General features: G+C 43.9%; 1 protein-coding gene across 12 annotated transcripts in view; it reads right to left on the bottom strand.

The window, feature by feature from the left end:
- Nucleotides 1-20,586, bottom strand: part of Ubr4 (ubiquitin protein ligase E3 component n-recognin 4) — a 128,183-nt gene that overhangs the window by 25,893 nt on the left and 81,704 nt on the right. For all 12 annotated transcript variants that reach the window (XM_048816232.1, XM_048816222.1, XM_048816225.1 and 9 more), the window contains 23 exons: nt 19,938-20,165; nt 19,231-19,309; nt 18,594-18,839; nt 17,783-17,951; nt 17,148-17,292; nt 16,320-16,405; nt 14,864-14,951; nt 14,410-14,603; nt 12,377-12,616; nt 11,787-11,925; nt 10,845-10,970; nt 10,618-10,746; nt 9,307-9,650; nt 7,665-7,755; nt 7,292-7,376; nt 6,992-7,119; nt 5,270-5,399; nt 4,997-5,154; nt 4,208-4,317; nt 3,596-3,737; nt 2,872-2,953; nt 2,445-2,618; nt 333-454 (listed from right to left, as the gene is read on the bottom strand). In XM_048816232.1, coding sequence (XP_048672189.1) covers nt 333-454; nt 2,445-2,618; nt 2,872-2,953; nt 3,596-3,737; nt 4,208-4,317; nt 4,997-5,154; nt 5,270-5,399; nt 6,992-7,119; nt 7,292-7,376; nt 7,665-7,755; nt 9,307-9,650; nt 10,618-10,746; nt 10,845-10,970; nt 11,787-11,925; nt 12,377-12,616; nt 14,410-14,603; nt 14,864-14,951; nt 16,320-16,405; nt 17,148-17,292; nt 17,783-17,951; nt 18,594-18,839; nt 19,231-19,309; nt 19,938-20,165 — 3,435 coding nt within the window. The remainder of the gene's footprint in view (nt 1-332; nt 455-2,444; nt 2,619-2,871; nt 2,954-3,595; nt 3,738-4,207; nt 4,318-4,996; nt 5,155-5,269; nt 5,400-6,991; nt 7,120-7,291; nt 7,377-7,664; nt 7,756-9,306; nt 9,651-10,617; nt 10,747-10,844; nt 10,971-11,786; nt 11,926-12,376; nt 12,617-14,409; nt 14,604-14,863; nt 14,952-16,319; nt 16,406-17,147; nt 17,293-17,782; nt 17,952-18,593; nt 18,840-19,230; nt 19,310-19,937; nt 20,166-20,586) is intronic.

Below are 20,586 nucleotides of genomic sequence, written 5' to 3'. Positions count from 1 at the left end.
GGGAGGGAAGGAGGAAGGATGCCTTTATACTCACTCAAAACTGCTTCTTCAAATAGCATGGTGGATTGATAAGCAATGGGATTTTTGGTAATTAAAAAATAAAGACTAATCTTGACCTAGAATCTAGGAAGTAAGACCAAGGAAGACCATTGCTTTGCTATCATTAAGAACATGAGGTTGCTTCTGCTCTTGTGTCAGGGGATCTTCCTACAATTTTGACTGAAGGTCCATAGGTGGCAACATTCCCCAAGACTCTCATGAATCCCCAAGAGGCTTCAGCACCATGGCTTGTGCTGACAGCTAAGGGCCACAGGGAGCACCACGCTGCTTACGGGATAAATGATGCTGCAGAGCCTCTCAAAGATGAAGACAGGAGTCCGGTAGTCATCCAGATTGTAGCGCTTGGCTGTCTCAATGCACACAGCCATAAAGGCTTTGGTTTCTGATTCTGTACCTGCCAAAATCAAAGTGGCCAAGTTAATTAGGAAAAAGCTTCACCCACATGAACTGAGACAAGGCTTTCAACAAAGTACCATCACTTACATCCTTTCTGCCTGCTAAGTCTTTAAGTATTCTACCTGACAACACCAATAGTTCAACTGGAAATCTGATGCTGACTTGTTTTAAACTCAGACACATTTGATTAGACATCCTGAATACCCAAATCAATATTGTGCCTCATGGCTGGTTCTGTATATGTGCTGCTTTTTCTGAGGGTAGGACCTCCTTATGGAGAGAACTATGCCTTACTCAACTTAGCAACCCCTTGCCAAAAACAGATCTCAGGACAAGGTCAAATAATAATCCTGACTGTATTCCAGTCAAATCAAAGGACAGTTCCAATTTTAAGCTTCTTTATAAAAGATTAGGTAGACTGACCTCATAAGCCAAACAGAACTTTAAGTCACATGATGGGGAGAAATATGGTGTTTAAATGGGTGGCACTGTAAGGTCACCAGCCAGCTTAGCATGGCATGATGAAAGTGGCATCAAAAGGACTTCCATTTTCGGGGCTGGGGTTGTGGCTCAGTGGTAGAGCGCTTGCCTAGCACATGTGAAGCTCTGGGTTCGATCCTCAGCACCACATAAAAATATATGAAGATATTGTGTTCAACTACAACTAAAAAAAATATTTTCTTTTTAAAAAGGATTTCCATTTTGGATAATACAGCAAGAGAGGTTCCTTGACTTACTCCCTACTTCCCACTGCTAAAAGCAATTTTTAAAAGTTAAATGAATATGTATCAGTGAACTACTATACTAACAAGAAGAATCAAAAGCCAAAATCCTTGAGAAATCAGGAAACCAGGAAGATGAGCAAAATACCAAAGTGGTTTTGGCCTTGAGCTTTGATTTCCACAATCTACCCAGATTTGCAAGCTATGTACAGAGCCCTGGACCTGCCGGCACAGGAGTGCAGCAGGAACCACCTCACAACCACCACCCACATAAATCTGTCGTCCCAAAAGAGCTATACTCTTGACATATGGGTCAACTGGAAATAACTTTCTCATTCTTGCATCATCAAAATAATAGACACTAAATTGTCTTTCCTTAAATTATGGCATTATTTGAGTAGGGGTGCAAATCTCCACTGAGAACTATAACCAACTATTGCCTGAAGGGGTTTGTGGCTCCAACTTTCTGCTACCCAAGACTGAACAACCTGAAACTGAGCGCTTCCTCTGAGGTAGCTCTGAAATGGCAGTGCCCTGGGATGCTTCACAGAAGCAATTATAAAACTCTTTCTGGAGAAATCCAGTTGGGATTGAATACTAAAGAATTTCCACAATAACCTGAGAACAAGGTCATAGTTAAAAAAAAAGAATCACAAAATACAACAAGTCTTAAGGTATCATACAAGAACCTGAATAATAAACAGCAGAATCAGATCCATAAAAATTTCAAATTTTAGAATTATCAGACACAAATGTGTTTAACATGCTTAAAGGCTATTAAAAGGGATGGGAGACATGAATAAAAAACAAAAGACAAAATTTAGAACTAAAAGAACTCAATGATAGATTAAACAGATTACACATAGCAAAGAAAAAATGACTAAACTGAAGAAATTATCCAAACCACAAACACACGACGAGATGAGCACCATGGAAGATGGTGGGAAGGCAGTGCCACAGGAAGAGGGAGAACAGAGCAGAGCTGACCAACGAGACATGGCTGAGACTTTTCTAGACTGGTTAAAAACACCAGTCTAAGAACTCCTGCCCTTCTCCTGCTTTACAGCACAACATATTAAGTCCAAATTGACAGAGCCGAGCTCTAAGAACCAGTGCTCTTAAGAGATAGGTTTCTCTCCTTGAATACAGGGAGATGTCTGCCACTCGTTCTCTAGCTCTGTAGCGCTTGGGGACATCAGAATCATGCACTTTGCCAGTCTAGGAGGGGTGTGTGAGCCTGGGCTCCAGCCTCCCAGGAAGTGCTACCTGTGGTCATGTCCTCCAGCATCTCTAGCAGCATATCCTGTGTCTCGTCGATCAGCTTGGTCCTCTGCACCACCAGTTTCCGCAGGCACAGGTATCCATTCAGCACAGTACCCACCAAGCGACTTTTAAAGTGCCTTTTAATGGATTCCACCTCAACAAAGGAGGAGAGAAGGCCTGTGGGGAGAGGAAAATATTGCTGCAAGAGCTCTTGATGAGAATATAGGCAAGGAAGGCCTGTGTCACTGGTCACTAGTGAATGGGAGCTCACAAGTGCAAAGCCATCAATGAGGAGAAAAATGCAGAGCTTAAAACCGCACCATGGTCAACACAAGAGGGAAGAGAGTTGACTCAACACCCAGAAACTAAGTGTCAGTCCTTAAAACATACCCAGGATGCCCTAACAGAAGGGCCAGGTGGCTCTCTCTACCTGTGAGACTTTTGAGGGCATAGCCTTGCTGCAGATCAGTGCTCAGGGTGGCTTCCTCCAGAGCCAGCAAGCGGGCTATTTCCTAAACAGGATGACAAGCACAGTGTGACAGCACTGCCAATGATCCCAGTCCCCTCCACTGCCACCCCAAGGAGCTTGTAACACCAACCAAGGCACATAGGAGTTGCATCTCCTTCTTCTAAGTCTTGGGGCTCCTTTCCAAGAAGCCAAGGGCAGCTGCAGTGCTGTTAGGGCACTGCTTAAACCTGGAAGCAGCCTCAATGGCCAACAGACCATTGATACAAATACCAACAACTATGAAACAAATAATGCTAAGTCATGAAAATAATATTTTCAACAAATGTTTTTCCTCAACAAAAAAGAACTCTGAGGCTGGGTGCGGTGGCACACGCCTGTAATCCCAACAGCTCAGGAGGCTGAGACAGGAGGATCGCAAGTTCAAAGCCAGCCTCAGCAATGGCGAGGCACTTAGCAACTTAGTTAAGACCCTGTCTCTGAATAAAATACAAAATAGGGCTGGGGATGTGGCTTGGTAGTTGAGTCCCCCTGAGTTCAATCCCCAGTACCAAAACACACCACTGTTTCAAATACCATCTTTATCCCCTATTGCAATTAAATGATTTACAAGAGGGGAAAAAAAAAAAAAAAAAAAGAACTGATGGAATTAGGGAAACGAGGGCTCCGCTGCAAGGGGGCAGAATACCTTGGTGATGAGGTTGCCCACATAGGGCAGGACTCCCCGAGCTGCCAGGTAGACTTTCCAGTGAGCTGAAGTGATGAGCTTTTGGTAGAGAGCGAGGTACTCAGCAGCACACTCCCCAGCTATGCTCAGCTCGTCCAGGTAACTGACATCAAGAGACAGGACATCGCTAGAGAAGTGCTCTGAGAGACCCAATACTCCCTCTTACACATCTTCTGCTTTGCCTCTCTTCCTCCTCCTTCTAAAGGTGGAAGAGGACATCTGAGCAACCTGGAAAGACTTCAGAGCACCTCAGGGGGTGAATGCATTCATATTTTTGGTGTTTAATGCTACAAAGATTGCATACAATAATGCATGCTAACCATTTATGTGCTCATAAGATCTTAATAAATTCTAGCTACTACTGCTGCTGCCATTACTACTACTACTACTACTACTAGTAGTAGTAGTAGTACTAAAATGCAGCTTTTTACTCTGTGTTTTTTCTGTGATAGGCAAGGAGAGGGTTATACACACACATGCTTCCAAGCCCTCATCAGTGGATTCCCTTGGGAACAGGGAAACCATTCTAGATGAAATCTAGCCACCCTCTGCATCCCACCCTGAAATACATACCTAGTGAGAAGGTCGAGGACCTGCTGCTTGCGGCTGGGGATGGTGGCTAGAGCTTCCACAATGGTACAAGCTGCCTGCCGGGCAGCCTGTGTCGCCGGAGTAAAGAGGACCTGCAGGACATGAGAAAAGACCAGCTCAGAAGACGCCCTGTTTTAACATGCCCCAGCAGGGCAATCCAACCCATCCAGAAGTCCTCTGGGAAGCTCTCTAAGAAAGGGCTAAAAATTCAAGTCACCAGCTAACACAGGACCCACTGCTGCAGACTGAGAAAGATGCTGTTAAAAAGCCCCTTCTTTGTGGAAGTCTCTCCACCAAATAATTTGGAGAATATACCTAAGATGACTAAAAGAGAAAAGGTGAAGCCAGCATTTCTCTTAGCAAAACTTTGGTCATTCTTTTTGGGCATACCTGCAATTCAATTTAAACAAAGTATTTATTTTATTAATCAATGAAAAGCATATAATGACTTCAATCCTTTAAAACCTTAGCTAGGAAGAAAGGGGAAGGAAGGAAAGCAGACACAGAAAGGACAGAGGAAAGGAGCACAGTGCTGACATTTAGTCCTTTAAGCACAGAGGGGCAGACAGCACAACGAGTCTGACAAGAAAGGCAGATGAACAGTTCTGTTTTGGCCAGTCCCCCATGCTGGTGGTTCTAATTAAGAGGCTCTACCATTTGAAAGGAAACAAGAACAGCAAAGGATAAAGCAGGACAGACATGATGAGGAGAAAACACACACTGCTGAGACCAGGGCATGGAGGGCAAGGGACCCAGGAGGTGACCACTCACCTGTCGAAGCCAGTTGTTATGCCCTAGTTTGAGATCCAAGGGAGTGGTCCTCTTCCCACGGCGGCTCAGGAACTGTTTCCACCTCCACACATACTTCTCGGTCAAATAGAGATGGCGGAGCTCTGACTTGCTGGGGGATTTCCCATTGCCATCTGTCCCTGAAAGACCAAGGATTGCAGAGATAGGTGAGTATGAAGAAGTGATCGAAAAAGGGTGCCATCATGACCAAGGCAGGAGGAAGGGGCTCTGCACATCTTGGACAGACAGTCACACCTCTGATGGGAAGACACTTCTTCCAGGCTTCATAGGATGCTTTGGGATCTCTCTTGAGCCACAGCTGAGCCTGGGCATGGATCTCGTTGCAGTATGGCTTCACTGTGGTGAGGGCCTCGACAGGGACATCCTGGAGAAAGCAAGTAGACAGAGGCGAGAGAGTTCAAGACCCTAGCTCCAATGAAATGACAGTGACCCCTAAGGAGTGACGGGCGACATACACTCTACACTGAGCTTAAGATCACTGGCTTCCACAGTGCAGAAGGTATAGCTGCCTTCCTATGGAGAGTCCTACAACCACATATACTGATCTCCATCCCAAGGCTAATCTGCAGTTTCCAGAAGCACAGACCTTCCAGGGTTCATTGCACATTTTACAGGATGTGGAAAGCCATCACTAACCAGAAAACAGCTTTGTCTACACAGATGCCCTGAAAGTCTTGGGAACGTCTAGGGAGCTGTGAAGCAAAAACCCGAACAAAAGGCAAACATCAACACTGTGCTTTGGTACTTAGGAAGTAACTTATTCTGTGAAAATCTCCTTCTGCCTCACATGGTGGAAAAAAATGACAGTTATACTGGGGGTGAGGTTCCTCTTTCCAATCAAGGACTAATTGTATTAGCTGGGAATCAGCTCTGGGGAAATAATTTTTCATTAAAGGGAAGAAATGATGGTGCCCCAGCCCTGTATTTGCCGAGGACAGGTGGGTTAGACCAGGACAAGGGAAACACAGGAAATTGTGTGATGCCTTGCCACAACCCCTAGTGCACAGCATCACAAAGCAATCTTTTGCCATGAAGATAACCCACCACCACCACCACTCCCACTTGCTAAAGCCATGGTCCATCTGATGCAGCAGGAATCTGAAGGGCCTAAGGACCAACCCAGGGCGGGTTGGAGGCACACAGCCTCAGGCATGCCCAAGAGAAAGAATTAAGGCCTACATATTCTACAAGCTGTATAAGCAGGTCAACCTGTGGCTCAGCTATTGTTATTTTAGGATAAAAACTTAGCTTAAAGGGCTGGGGTTGTGGCTCAGAGGTAGAGCGCTCACTTGCCTAGCACGTGTGAGGCACTGAGTTTGATCCTTAGCACCACATAAAAATAAAAATATTGTGTCTACCTATAACAAAAAAAATGGTTTTTTAAAAAAAAGCTTAGCTTAATTCATTCATTGAATGATTCGCTGAGCAGCTATTATATGCTAGATACCACATTAAGTACTAGAAATAAAAAATTATAGTAAGACAGTCCTTACTATAATTACTATAACTTAGATTCAAGGAACTCATTAAATCATTTATTTTATACAAACTTAAAGGTGGAGACTATTTTACAGATGGAAAACTGAGGATCATAAGTAACTTCCCCAAGGTCACAATGCTAGTAAAAAGAAGAGGTGGGATTGGAACCAAACCAATTTGGGGGCCTGGGATTCCCTCACTGCACCATGACACACGTGCACTCACAAAGGGCGGGAAAGAACACAATGCCTTCTGGGAGCTGCAAGTCTTCTGATGTGACTTCAGAAAGACATAGTCCTTCCAAGTACTGTATCCTATATGTAGGTATTTTAATGATTACTTTAAACTTCCTTTTCAAAAACCCCAACCCATCTCTGCTGAATTGAGAGGCAGCTTGGTGCCCATCCAGGTTAGGTGAGTTCAAGTAAGCAGAGGCCTCAGGCAGGGCGCAGTGCTAAGAGCCCCCCAGCCTAGTACCTTGTTCTTCTTGCTGGTTGGAGCAGGTGGTTTAATCAGCTTCTGCAAGATCCGCAGGCACATGAGGGTAATGTTCTCAACTACCACAGGAGTCTTAATGTTCACAGCCATGAGGAAAAGACTGAGTGCTAAAGATGGTCAGGAAAGATAGAGTCACAATCACAAGACACATGCCACCTGCCCCAGCAGAGGTTGCCCAAGCGTCCTCTCTTCTTCACCTCTCCTCTGTGGCCAAGACTGCACCTTGGAGTCCCTTTCCATTCCTGGAAAAGCCTTGACCCAGATGTTTCCCAAACTCACCACAGCGTAACCGGAGCTCCCAACAGCTGTCCTCCTTTGAGATGGAATCTGTTAGCAGCAGCATCTCATACTGAAGGCTACTTGCCTAGAAGGCAAGTAGGAAGAGAGATGAGTCAAGAAGGCTCTAAAGGGCAGTCCAAGCTCTGATCAGGGAGCCTAACTAATGTCTGGCTGTGGGAAGCTCCATCAGAGTAAAAACAGCACTGGAGACCCTTGTGCTATGGAGTGTGACTGGGAAGTCATTCTGGGATGTGAGCTCTCCAAGAGGGTCCCTCCTTCCCTCCTTAGTCTCTACCAATGGAGCTGGAGGAGGAAAAGCCAGAACATAAAGGAATACAAGGGAAGAGTCAGAGAGGACAGCTGGCCTGCTCACCAGATCCGGATTGGCCCAGTGGCCCTTCAGGGCTGTGGAGACTTTGCCAATGATCAGGTCATTCATTTGCTGGGTGGCTTCTGGGTTGTCTCTGGGGAGGAAAAGCAATGGAGTTCTGTTATTCATCACTAGTTATGCCCCCCGTCCACCTGAAGAGGTCCAGAGAAGATGAATGGCTAGGGCTCTATGCCCAAAATTTTCCACTTCCTTCCCAGGGCGAGACTATAGCTTTAGCCTTATAAAACCCTGCTCTGTAATAAAAAGGGACATGTCACATTCACCTTCCCTGGGAACAGATGCTGGGTGAGGAAGAACACCAATGTCTGGGGACCACATACCAATCTGCAGGGCCCCCAGGAGCTGTCTAGTGTGTCAAGTCTCCCAAATCTAGAGTCCACTCTCCTCTGTGTGGGACACCAGACTTTCCTCTTCTTCTCCAACTGCCTCAAGTCATTTCCTACATAGCACCCACACTTCCTATCTACGTCCCTTGTAATATCTCCGTTACTACTAACATCAAGAAAAAAAAAACTATACCATGCCACTCTCTTGCTTCCAAACACATTTTGAATAAAACCCTAAGTCCGTCGATGCCTCCTAAACTGTGGGGCCTGCTCCTTTGCAATCTCTGGCCCTCCTTCCCTCTTGAGTGCACCCTTCTCTCCCCAGCCACGCAGGCTTCTCTGTCACTGCCCATACTCCCCGTACAAGCCTGCATTTCAGCCTCTGCATCAGCGGCTTCCTCACCCTGCCTCAGGAGTCCCCAACTACCCTACCCACTACAGCAAGTCCTCCTACACCTGGGCTCACCATCCCTGCTTTACTTTTCTTCACAATCTTTACTTTCTGACATTATATTGTATCACTGTTTGTTGATTATAGCTTTCTCCGTTTAGATGTAGGCCACATGAGAGTAAGTACTTTATTTACCACTCTATCCCTAAAGCCTGGCATTCAACAGATACTCAATAAATATCTGTTAAATGAGTAAATAAATAACATAGCAGATAACATTTACTAAGCACCCAGTATGTTCCAGAACTTATGCCACACAGTGAACATAAGAACACCCAGTATGTTCCAGAACTTATGCCACACAGTGGGTCTCAGTACTAAGTGCTCCACAACATGAGTTCTTACTCACTTGACTACTGCATCTCTCCTCCACAAGCCTGTAAGGTACTCACCCACTACTACTGATAGTGCTTTTCACAGGCTCAGAGAAATTAAGAAAATTCCTCAAGGCACGTGGCACAAAGTACCATATCCAGCGCCTCATTCTTTCTGTTCCAAAGCCTAAGCTTAAGCCCCTCCTCTCCACTGTCTTCTTGCGTGTGAGTTTCTTAGTCCAAGAAAACCACAACTTTCTCACCCTCCCTTACCAACACCCAGAGAGTTTCCTCGGGACACATCACTGGAACCAACAAAGTATAAGCCAAATAAACAGTCTGCAAGGAAGCCTGGGTTTCAATGCTCTCTCTCTTTGCTCACCAACACCTGGATGTTTTCGCACATTTCCTCTGTGATAAAGTAACCCATGTGGCAGGCAGCAGTACAATTCTCTGCACCCTTTAGAGCCCCCAGAAGCACCCCAGTGATAGTAGGAATTAACAGGCCCAATAATCACGAAGCAGGGTCTAACCGAGTTAGGAGGCACATGAGCTGGCGGACTTCCTCCCTCATGGCTGCAGCCCCTCGGCGAAGATTATAATCAAAGAGTTCCCGGATAAGGCCTTGGGAGACGAGGATGTGCCTCAGGGCTGGATTGGTGGCCAGGGCCCGGAGCAGTGTGATACAATGTTCTGTGACAGCTGAGGCACAGCCGTAGCACTTGGTGGAGGAAGTGTGGCCACAGCCTAGGACAGACAAGGCGCGGTACTGGCTGGCAGTGAATGTGGGCTGCACAGAGGTCCTTGATGATTTGGTGGCTGCTTCCCTTTGCTGCAGGTCATATTCCAACAACTCTTTGCGTGAAGCAAAGACTTTCTAAGAATGAAAAGACATCAAAGAAAGAAATTGGCAACTAAATAAGGAGAAAGAGGAAGTAAATTGGAAAATTAGTTTTGCTTTGGACAAAACTTAATGTGCATGATATAATTGAAGTTTCTCAACAACCATACACCATACCCGTTATATACTTTAACCCTATTTTACAGAGGGGGAAACAAACTTACAAAGGGTGGCTTGACCAAAGTAAGGGGCAGAGTCAGAAATCAGACTCTGATCACAGGCTCTCACTTTAACTCCCAGGAAACTGTCATTTAAAGAAAGGGTTGCAAATGTAGCAAAGACAGCACACCAGCAATTTGAGGAGTAGGCAAAAATGGGTGATCTCTTCGTATAAGACTTCATTGCCTATGGCCAGTTTCCCTCTCTCAAGGACTAGTCTAGTAAATTAACAGACACATGGTCACTCTGGTCAACTGCAGCTGATGTGCCCTGACCCTCACTGTAGCCTAAATCTGGCACATCAGAAGAAGAGGGAACAGAATCCTGGCACCTATCTTTTTTTTTAAGTCAGTAACCCCTCTATCGAACAAAGAAATCAGTTGGGCACGTTGGCACATGCCTGTAATGCCAGCAACTTGAGGAGTCAGGATCTGAAGTTTAAGGCTAGTCTCAGCAACTCAGAGAGACCCTGTCTTAAAATAAAAAATAAAATGGGTTGGGGATGTGGCTCAGTGGTAAAGTTCCTCTGGATTCAATCTCCAGTACCAAAACCAAAAAACAAAGAAAAGGTAATGGCCAAGAAAACAGATAATAAACTCAGCTCTCTGACGAATGCCAGGATCTACCAGGTGAGAGGTGGTGTTTGAAGTGGTCGCTCTGCTTACTTTAGCAGCTGCAAGGGCAGCACCAAGAGCTTAACTGCTGGATGACAGCAACAGACTACTCTGAAGATAGTATCAATGACACTTGGACAAGACATTTGAAAGTTATCCCCATTCCCTACCTGGATGATTTTGGAGAGTTCATCAAAAGAATTCTTACAGTCTCCACAGTATTCCTGAGCCAGTTGTAGGATATAACGATTAACGCTGGCTGAAGTGGAGCTGATGCCCCCTGCTGTCCCCGAGTCTTCCTGCAATCACAAGAGGGTGACTGTAAGACTTGTACATAGGGGCACTCTTCAGATCACGACCCAAAGACCTCTCTAAATGCTCTCCAGTTTGAGATTACCTGTGGCTTTTCTGGAGCTGCCTCGTTCACTTTGCAGAGTAGGTTCTCCAGCTGTGGCCGATGGCCCATCAGCTGATGATACACTCGATCAGCTTTGTCCAGAAGAGTGTTGATATTGGAAACAGCCTACTCAGAAAGTGACAGGAACTACGTGAATATTCAAAACACTCAACAACATGATGACTTTCCCTGAGTAATTCCAATTGCCAACCATTTACTAAAACATTTTCCATAAATCAGATGCAATGTTTTAGACATTATTTTTCACAATAATCCTAGAAGCTGGTATATTTTTCTTAATGGTAGACAACAAAAAACAATGCCGAGGACTGGAGTTGTGGCTCAATGGCAGAGCACTTGTCTTACACGTGTGAGACACTGGGTTGGTTCCTCAGCATCACATAGAGAGAGAGACATAGACAGATAGATAAATAAATAAAGGTGTTGTGTCTACCTACAACTTAAAAAAAAAAAAAAAAACAATGCCGAGAAGTAATTCAGACCAGGTCACACAAGAATTAAAAGCACAGCTAGAATGGAGCCTTGAGTCCCTGGCTCCAAGCTAAAGGCTCTGCTGTTATCCTAGCAGGTCCCCCCTTTTCACTGCCCTTAACTACCCACAATGCTCAGGGAAAGCTGGCAGCCTTGGTGTGAAACAACCTATGCAACAAATGCAGGGTGTATCCTCTGCTTTCTTTCTGCCTGTCTAAATTTGGGCTCTAGTTTCAAGACCAACCAACACCTCTCTGAACTCCTAAGCAAACTATGAGATGGAGGCAACTTATGCCATTATTCGCTCCCACCTGAAAGCTGGTCCCTAAGCCCATTATTTACTGGGTTGAGGAAAACACGGGCTAAAGGAAAAGCACATTGCACAGTACCAGCTCTGCCCAAGTTCAAATCAAAGCCACTGCCCTTAGTCTAAGCCATGTGTGGCCTTACCTTCTTCCGGTCTTCTTCATTCTCAATGGGATCCACTGCACAGCAAGGTTTAGCATAGAGCATGAAGTCAAAGCGAGCATATTTACAGAAGCCACAGGCGTTGCAGAGGAAGGGATCCTTTTCATCATAGTTGATGGATCTGAAGAACCAAAGTATTTGAGTCAGTTTGAGATTACCTGTGGCTTTTCTGGAGCTGCCTCGTTCACTTTGCAGGGTGGCAGAGTTTGCATAGGTGCCTGAGGAGATGGACCATGCCACATCTATACTCTGGAAACAATTACAGGAATTAGCCAAGAAACAATAACAATAGGTGAGGATGATGTACCCATCCAGGTAACAAAAATGGGTAGAACTAGAAGTAAACTCAATTCCCTTCCTGGGTCCCCACCCCTGCCATTGGATAGGCAACACACACAGACACACACCCCACTCTTCCGCCTCCTTTCATTCTACTCCCAATCCATGCACCCACTGTACATACTCATAATCCTCTAAATATGGAAGGCACCAACCCTGAAGTTGATTATAACTAAAACAGATAATTACAAGGAAGGTGCTTGGCCCTGGCCTGGGGACAGTCACTGACTTACCTGCATTTGTGACACTGGTACACATTCTCTCCACAGTTGCCACAGACCCCTGGGTTGGCAGGGACAGAGGCACTACAGCGTGGGCACTGCAGGGTCTCTGTGGAGGCCTGATAGTTTTCGTAGAAGTCCGCAAACTCAATCATTAGGTTGGAGGCCACAATGGGCAAGGGCAGGTCAATCTTCACCTCTGTCTGCCCAGGGGTCAGCTGAACTTTCTTGGCTTTGTGCCAGCGAGCCGGCCTAGAAGAGACAGTGTCAGACAAAAAGAGGGCCTGAGAGTCATTTAACCCTCTATGGTGACAGTCTGGATGAGACAAAGAGAAAGACTACTCTCTATATTTTTCTAAGGCAGTTAAGTGATAGCTCTAAAATAATTGCCAGTTAATTTAAAAATTTTTTCCACTATGTTTTCTCTATAAAAAAGGACAGATAGGGACTGGGGTTGTGGCTTAGGGGTAGAGTGCTTGCCTAGCACATCCAAGACCCTGGGTTCAATCCTCAGCACCACATAATAATAAATAAAAGTATTATGTCTATCTACAACCAAAAAAATACATATTTTTTTAAATGGACAGATCATATAAATACTTTAAACTGTCACATACAACTTGAGATTCCAAGAAAATAATGAAAGACATTACTCCAAAGACATTACTCCAAAGTATGCCACACAAATGTCTCAAATAATTCCAAGGGGCACAATGGTGACTGCCACCAAGTTCCCATCACAATGACTACCTTGGAAGGATAAAGCTAGGCTACTTGAGAGCAGAGGCATATACCAGGATCTGGTTAGGGTCAAAATCAAGTGGTAAACCAAGTCATAAAGAGAACAGGCTTGCAGTAGTTTAGGGATGACTACAATAATATGATTAGAGTTACACTTTACTGAGTACTTACCACGTTAGGCAATGTTCCCAGCACTTTATACATATTAAGTCATTTAACCCTTAAAGACCTTGAAAGTGAGAACTTGTGTTCATTTTATAGTTGTGCAAATCAAAGTTTAAGTCAGTCCTCCGAAGTCACACAGCTGGGAACCAAAGCACATAATCTACCAGTAGCTGTGCTGACTCAATACAACAGAAAACCAAATCCACAGTCTCTGCAGGTGCTACCAAAATGGGCAGCAGCTGGTTTCAGGTTTCCAATGTTAACACTGCTTCTCAAAGGAAGAACAGAAAACATCCTTCACACAGAGCTCCTGGCCATGTGTTGACGGGGTGCACTCACATTATTCTGCCTTTTGGAATCATAGTTAACAATTCCATTCTCCAGCACCACAAGTCTTTTCTTTCTTGTACCAGGAATCCAACCCAGAGACCGTTCCAGCACCCTCACCACCCCCTTTTTTCATTTTGAAACAGTGTCTTGCTAAGTTGCTGAAGTTGCCCTTGAAAGCATCACAAGTCTTAACATGCAAATAGCAGCTACCTATGTTCTCTAATAGCAAGGAGTGAGACTTCAACAGACAGAACTCTTTCTTTGTGACAGTAGACATAATAACAGCCTCAGTCCTCTTTGGACCCACATGACACATGCTCTGATCCAGATGCTGGGGCCCAGGGGTTACAAAGATTCAGAGTGGGGAGACATGGAGGATAGGCACTATGCAGAAACGAGAAGAATACACTCTAGAGAAGATTCTTGAGAAACACTTCATGCTCTATGTGGAAAAGTATAGCTATCTTAATCTAAGAAGTGGCAATGTAGATGGTTTCCCATAAGACTAGAATCACTCTAGTTGAAATGGATGTGAGATGCTGGGGGCCCTTTTGACTTGCCTCTGGAGGCAGGCTGCTGAGGAACTTTCACAGGCCTCTAGGTTGTCACTGAATTAATTTAACAATAATCTATCAATATCTTCAAGAACTAATATTTTACTTTTGTCCCTCAGTCACCAGTGACTCAGCCATAAAGCCATAATGGCCCCTAGGGATGTGCTACTTTGTGCCCTTCCAGGAACCAAAGCCAACAACTGGTATTAAGCCTTACAAACCTGCTACCCCACCCCAAGCCTGCAAATCCCATACTTGTTTTTCAACTCCACGATGGCCTGCACAGTTCGGTTGTTATAATACAGGTTGATGGTCCGCACCATCTTGGTCCTCTTCAGGTCCCCAATTTTCACTGTCACTTTGCTAATGGTGTGACTGCCGATGAGCTTCACAACCTGCTGAGTGGTGGTATACCGCGTGTCCACTTTAATAGAAGAAAGCTTGATATACTAGATACAAGGGTACACAAAAACAAAGAATTAGTTCAAGGGCTAACAAGCTCCTCCTGCCTTCAACATTCATCAGCATAATCCATTCTTCACCCATGGATGAAGCTGCTACTCAGAGTAACAAATGTGGCAGGCAAGAATCTATACTGTGGGTAAACAGACACTAGAGAAGGAACATCTACACAATAACAACCAATCTCTGGAACCAGGAAACCCACCCCACTGCCACCCAGGAATAGCATGCTAACAATGTTACTTACACAAAATGGCACTTCTGGATTGTTACACACCAGGCAGGGATCACTCTCCAGGTAGTAGCCATCGAACTCCACCAAGCCAGACAAGGTGCTAAGGAAGAAACCATTTCCGCATAAGGAAAGTTCATTTTAGGAAACACTAAGCTTCACAACTGAGCTTCACAAAGAAGCACAACAAAGCCACTATCAGCCATCCCAAAGTGAGAAAATAAGGAAAGTGAGAAAATCCCAGCAGGGTTTAGAAGCTATAGGAAAAAAATTCAACCAATTGACCTTAGATACTTTCTGTTTCTCAGTTGACATTCAGTGGAATCTCAAAATGCACTAAAACTTGCCTCAAAGAAAAGACATAATTAAATTTACCTAAATAAATAAATAAAAGAATTAAGTCATTGAATTCTATGTTTCAAATAGGTAGGGCTGGGATTGTGGCTCAGTGGTAAAGCACCTGCCTAGCACGTGTAGGGCACTGGGTTCGATCCTCAGCACCACATTAAAAAAATAAAGTTATATATATTTTTTAAAAGACTGAAAGAATCAAACTATTTAATAAATTAAATTAAATTAAATAGGAAAATTTTGTGGTAAATAAATTATACCTCAAAAAAGTTGTTTAAAGAAAAAAGTTAGCTGGGTACAGTGGCACATGCCTGCAATCCCAGCAGTTTAGGAGGCTGAGACAGGAGAATCACGAGTTCAAAGCCAGCTTCAGCAACTTCGAGGCACTAAGCAATTCAGTGAGACCCTGTCTCTAAATAAAAAACAAAATAGGGCTAGGGATGTGGCTCAGTGGTTGAGTACCCCTGAGTTCAATCCCCAGTACCAAAAAAAAAAAAAAAGAAGAAGAAGAAGGAAAAAAGTCACTTTGAAGCCAGGGAAATAATAATCCATCAATTTAAGCAATGCCCTTTTTAAAAAGTCTTCTTAAAATGTAAAAAGGAAACATTTTCTGTAAATTTATTTTATTTTGCTGGATGTGGGGTGGTACACACCTAGAATCCCAGTAACTTGGGAGACTAAGGCAGGAGGATCTCAAGTTCAAGGCCAGCCACAGCAATTAGTGAGACCTTGACTCAAAATTAAAAATAAAAAGGGGTGAGGGTATAGCTCGGTGATAAAGTGCACCTGGGTTCAATCCCCAGGACTAAAGAGATTAAATTCTCTTAATCTTATTTAGATTAAGCCCTTGAAACCAGAGACCTTCTGATATTACTCCTTACCACCATGTGAATTCAGAGATTACACTCTGAGTGTCTTACAGGGCCAAAGGCCTGAGCACATGGGAGAGTATCAGACTATCAACTAGGTGGGTTTGCTGTTCCACATAAAAAAGTAAATAAAGTTATATAAACCCCTGAGGAGTTTCTCAATTCATATGTAAGAGTCTATCAACAGGCACATAGCTATTCAAAATGTAACTGTGCTTCAAACAGGCAGGAAACAAAACAAAAAAGCTCACTTGTAAATGTTGGAGTTAGGGTGGTTTGTAAGAATATGGTTTTGAGTCCGCAGGATCTCCACAGCCTTCTGTGAATATTCCTTCAACTGAAACGGGATCCAGTGAAGAAACACAGTTAAAAGTCAAGTCTTACGGAAAATAAATTTTTTTTTTTTTTTTTTTTTTTGGCTTTCTGGCCAAAGACGACCCTCCAAGTACCAGACTTCAGTCTCCATTCACAATCATACAAAGTTGGCCCTAATTCCCAACTGTTTAATTTCCTAACACTTCCTTTAGATGTTCCAAAGACTAAGTGATAGACGTTACAGAAAAGATAATTTTTATTCTTCTTTTTTAAAAAAAATTTTGAGTTGTCAATGGATCTTTATTTTTATTTATTTATATGCCGTTCTGAGAATTGAACCCAGTGCCTCATACATGCTAGGCAAGCGCTCTACCACTGAGCCACAACCGCAGCCCAGATAATTTTTATTCTTTTGGAAAGTCATGAAATGGTTATCAAATTGTAGAAACATTTTTAGGCACAAAAATGAGCTACCTGCACTGGGAGGCCATTCTCTTTCCCAAGCAACTGCACAGGGTTGCATTTCTTTCCTTACTTGACTGACTTCTTTTGGCAGAGTCAAATTCAGATTGTACTTATGTGCTAATGCATATTATCTACATGATATACAAACTTATTTAGCACATTTAATTAAAAATACATAACTAAATATCTTCAAAAGAGATTTCACATATGAACCCCTCCTCCAATCTAGTTGGTCATAATTTTCTTAAGAGAAAAAAGAAAAATGGCAAATTAGCATCTCTGACCATATTGACTATTACCTTCTTCTCTGTCTGTGGGGTTTTCAAGGAGAAATAACCCAGTAGATCCACAAACTGGGCAGCCTTACGACCATAAGCTGGGAGTTCTGGCCAGATGGACCACATCAGATCTAGAAGGAGCTCCTGCTGAGATTTGCTGGAATTTCTGTAATCAGGTGGCACAAAATGTTGAGGCACCTTTATTTATCACCAAGGTCCATGTATTATTTCTGTAGACATATCTACTTTCTAAAAACTATGGGTTAAGTTGGAATGGATCAGTGGCTCTTTTGACAATCAATCCTAACAAAGGTAGCACTGTCACTCAATCTTCAGTAGGCGGTCTATTCTCATCCAACCTTACTCCAAAGCCGGAAACTGAGCTTTGTTTAGCCAACAGAGTCAAGCCTGGTTGTTTTAAAAACTCTTAAACAGGTTTATAAGCAGAAAACAGTCTCTTACATATAAAATTAGCTTAACAGCTAGAAAGCGATAGCTCAAAGAAGAAATCTTTAATGCTCAAGAGGATTCAGGCTGGTGTCAATACTGACGATTGTGACAATGAATACATGACAAAAAGCCAAGGTAGAACTACTTCATATGCACCCTGGTTCCAGACTCATGCCCATTTGCCAAACCACATCTACTGGCCCTACCTGTAGATGTGAAGTGTCAGGCAGTGGGCCTGCCAGCGCACTGAGGAAGAATTAGACTCCAACAGAAAGCAACGCAGAAACTGAATCAGGGTTTCCTTATCGGCAAATTTGTTCAGCTGGTTCACCAGAGCCGTGCACAGCTGGTCCTCCTGACTGCCTGAGCTCTCACCTAGAAGATCAGGGCAGGACTGAGAACTAAAGAAGACAGGAAGAAGTCACCCAGGGGCCTAGGCCTGCACTATCAGAAGGAGAAGAGGGAATTCTTCCTATTTCTAAAAGTTTCAATTAGATGATTATAATTTGCAAAACAATTTTTAGTTTACTGGGGGACAGAAGGGATGGCCTGAATTGAGACACAAAATAATACAATGTAAACCACCTCCTTTGCTACCAATTGCTGATAACCTGTGTCAGGTCTCCAAGGATCAAGAAAAGCAGCAAGGCTTAAGGGAAGGGTCAGCCAAAAGAGCTCACCTCCACAGAGAATCCACAGAGGATTAAGCAGGATTTCACTTAACTCTGACAATCACGTAACAGGGTAGGTATTGTTACTTATTATTTCACAGGAGGGGGGAAAAAAAAAGCTTGGCCTACTAAAAATGTTCAATGCACTTTGACCTTTCCCATTAATCACTTGGTATAGGAAGGCTTACCTTCACCATAACTGAAAATGAGATAAAAAACAGATTAGCTAGAGAGCATTTCAGAAAACCAGAATGAAGGACTTTTCAGAATTTCAGAACAAAGTACATGGTCCAAAAGGGAATTAAACACTTCACCCCAATAACCAAGATCAGAAGTTGACTCCTACCATCTTTCTCTTTCTCTTTTTCTTCTTTCTTGCTCTTTTTAGTGGAAGACTTGGACTGTGTCGTGGCTTGTCCAGAACTGGAGGCCACGGGGGCCGAGGAAGAAGCGGTACTAGAAGACCCCGTGGAGGCTGCTAGGGCAGCGAGCACTTTGCTGCCACAGAGAGCACAGGAGAGCAACTGCAGTAGCACCGGGGACACCCCCTCATCCACCAGGAAACTCACTTGGAGGAGGAAGTACAGGACAGCTGTAAGCAGAGGGGTGGTGGTCAGACACACAAGAATGGGAATACTGTGCCACACAGCCATAGCTGCCCTACTCCCACCAGCTTTCTTCTCTGAGAAGACAACTGGACCCAGCCTCCACTCCTTTGAACACAGGTTTCTCCAAACTTCTCTACTCTTTAGCTTCACTAACACAATCTCAGATACTCCTACTCTGTGCTCCCACAGCACCCCAAATCTTGACAATCAGTCCTTATCACTCTTAAGTTTTTACTTTCTTTTTTGCTAGGCAGTTTTGTCTCTATATCTTCTTACAGCTCCAGCATCCAGTTCAGTGCTTATTAGCACAAAGCGGCCTCAATAGACAGTTCTTGAAGGAATGAACTATCAACCACAAAAAGCAGCTTTGCTTACAGTCGTCTTTGATGCAGAATTTCTGCCAATTGATGGTTCGCTGGGCGGCAATTTCAGCACAGGCTTTCAGGTGCTCCATCTGAAACGGAAACCAATCACAGGTAATGAGCAGCTCCACCAACAGCCCAAATAAGCCACACCTGCTGTCTTTAGTGACTGTCACCTAGCTTGAGACTGCAAAGTGACAATGGTCTTTTGTGTAGGGTTGCTAGTGAACCTGGGAGCAGAGCCCACAACAACTGCAGTAGTAGGAGTCTCCCTCTGTTCTGTTTCCCACCACATGGAGCGGGGCTTTGTTTTCAGGGAACCTTCAGGCTACTCATAAGGCAAAAGCAAGGTAGGCCACACTCTGAGAAACTATAATCCAGTTCACCATTTTTCTTGCTACAAACACAAAACACTAGATGAGCAAGCTAGGAGTTATTAAGATTGAAGCTATTCTTCAAAAGCAAAAGGTTCCATTTAGTCCCCTAAGTCCAAACAGTTTCTCTTCAGGCAGTAATACATCATATACCTTAACCCTCCATCACTTTACAGACCCTGAAGCCAACTACACAAGATACAGCATGCATTCAGGTGTTACAATCTACGTGGAGCAACTCTAGCCAGGCTTAAACTCTAAATGTTTAAAAGCCCTGTACTGATCTATCCAATTACCTACTAGTCTCGTCACACACCCTTACCCTACAATTTCCCAGCCCTCGTACCAGACTGATGAGCGTGTCATACTGCAAGGCGGAGCCTGAGCTGGCTGTAACCACACTTGCCCGGAGGAATATCCCCTGCTCCTCTAGCAGCTTCTTGATCCCACGCACATGGGAGTCTAGAGTGTGCAAATCCCGGAGTTGGCGGTATTTCTCTTTTGATCCACAGATGAAGAGCAGAAGTTTGCGGACTTGGCGGCGCACAAATGGAGTCTGCTGGATCATTAGATACTTGAGGGGATAAACATGACAGGGTCAGTATCTCTGGGACTGTATCTGTACAATCTTGACTCTAAAACCCTGAATATTAATGAACTGCAATTTAAAAATGGTAAGCAATCCAGCCAAGGCACAGCTGTCCAATCCACAACCCAATCCACAGGGACTGGTTCCAGGACCCCCCCACCCCCACCCCAATACCCAAGCCTACACATAGATGCTCAAGTAAAATGATATAGTATTTTTATAGAACCTATACACATCCTCCATGTATTTTAAGTAATTGTTACTTATTACATCCAATACAATGTAAATGTTTTATTTCTGCCAATTGATGGTTATATTGAATATGAAAAGATGTTGTATTATTTATAATGACAAGAAAAAATCCATAAATGTTCAGTACAGACACAATTTTTTTAAATGGACATTT

Source organism: Marmota marmota, unplaced genomic scaffold (genome assembly GCF_001458135.2).
Source record: "Marmota marmota marmota unplaced genomic scaffold, marMar, whole genome shotgun sequence".
Classification (NCBI taxonomy): Eukaryota; Metazoa; Chordata; class Mammalia; order Rodentia; family Sciuridae; genus Marmota; species Marmota marmota.
The sequence above is the reverse complement of the archived record's forward strand: the minus strand, read 5'-3'. Positions and strand labels throughout refer to the sequence as shown.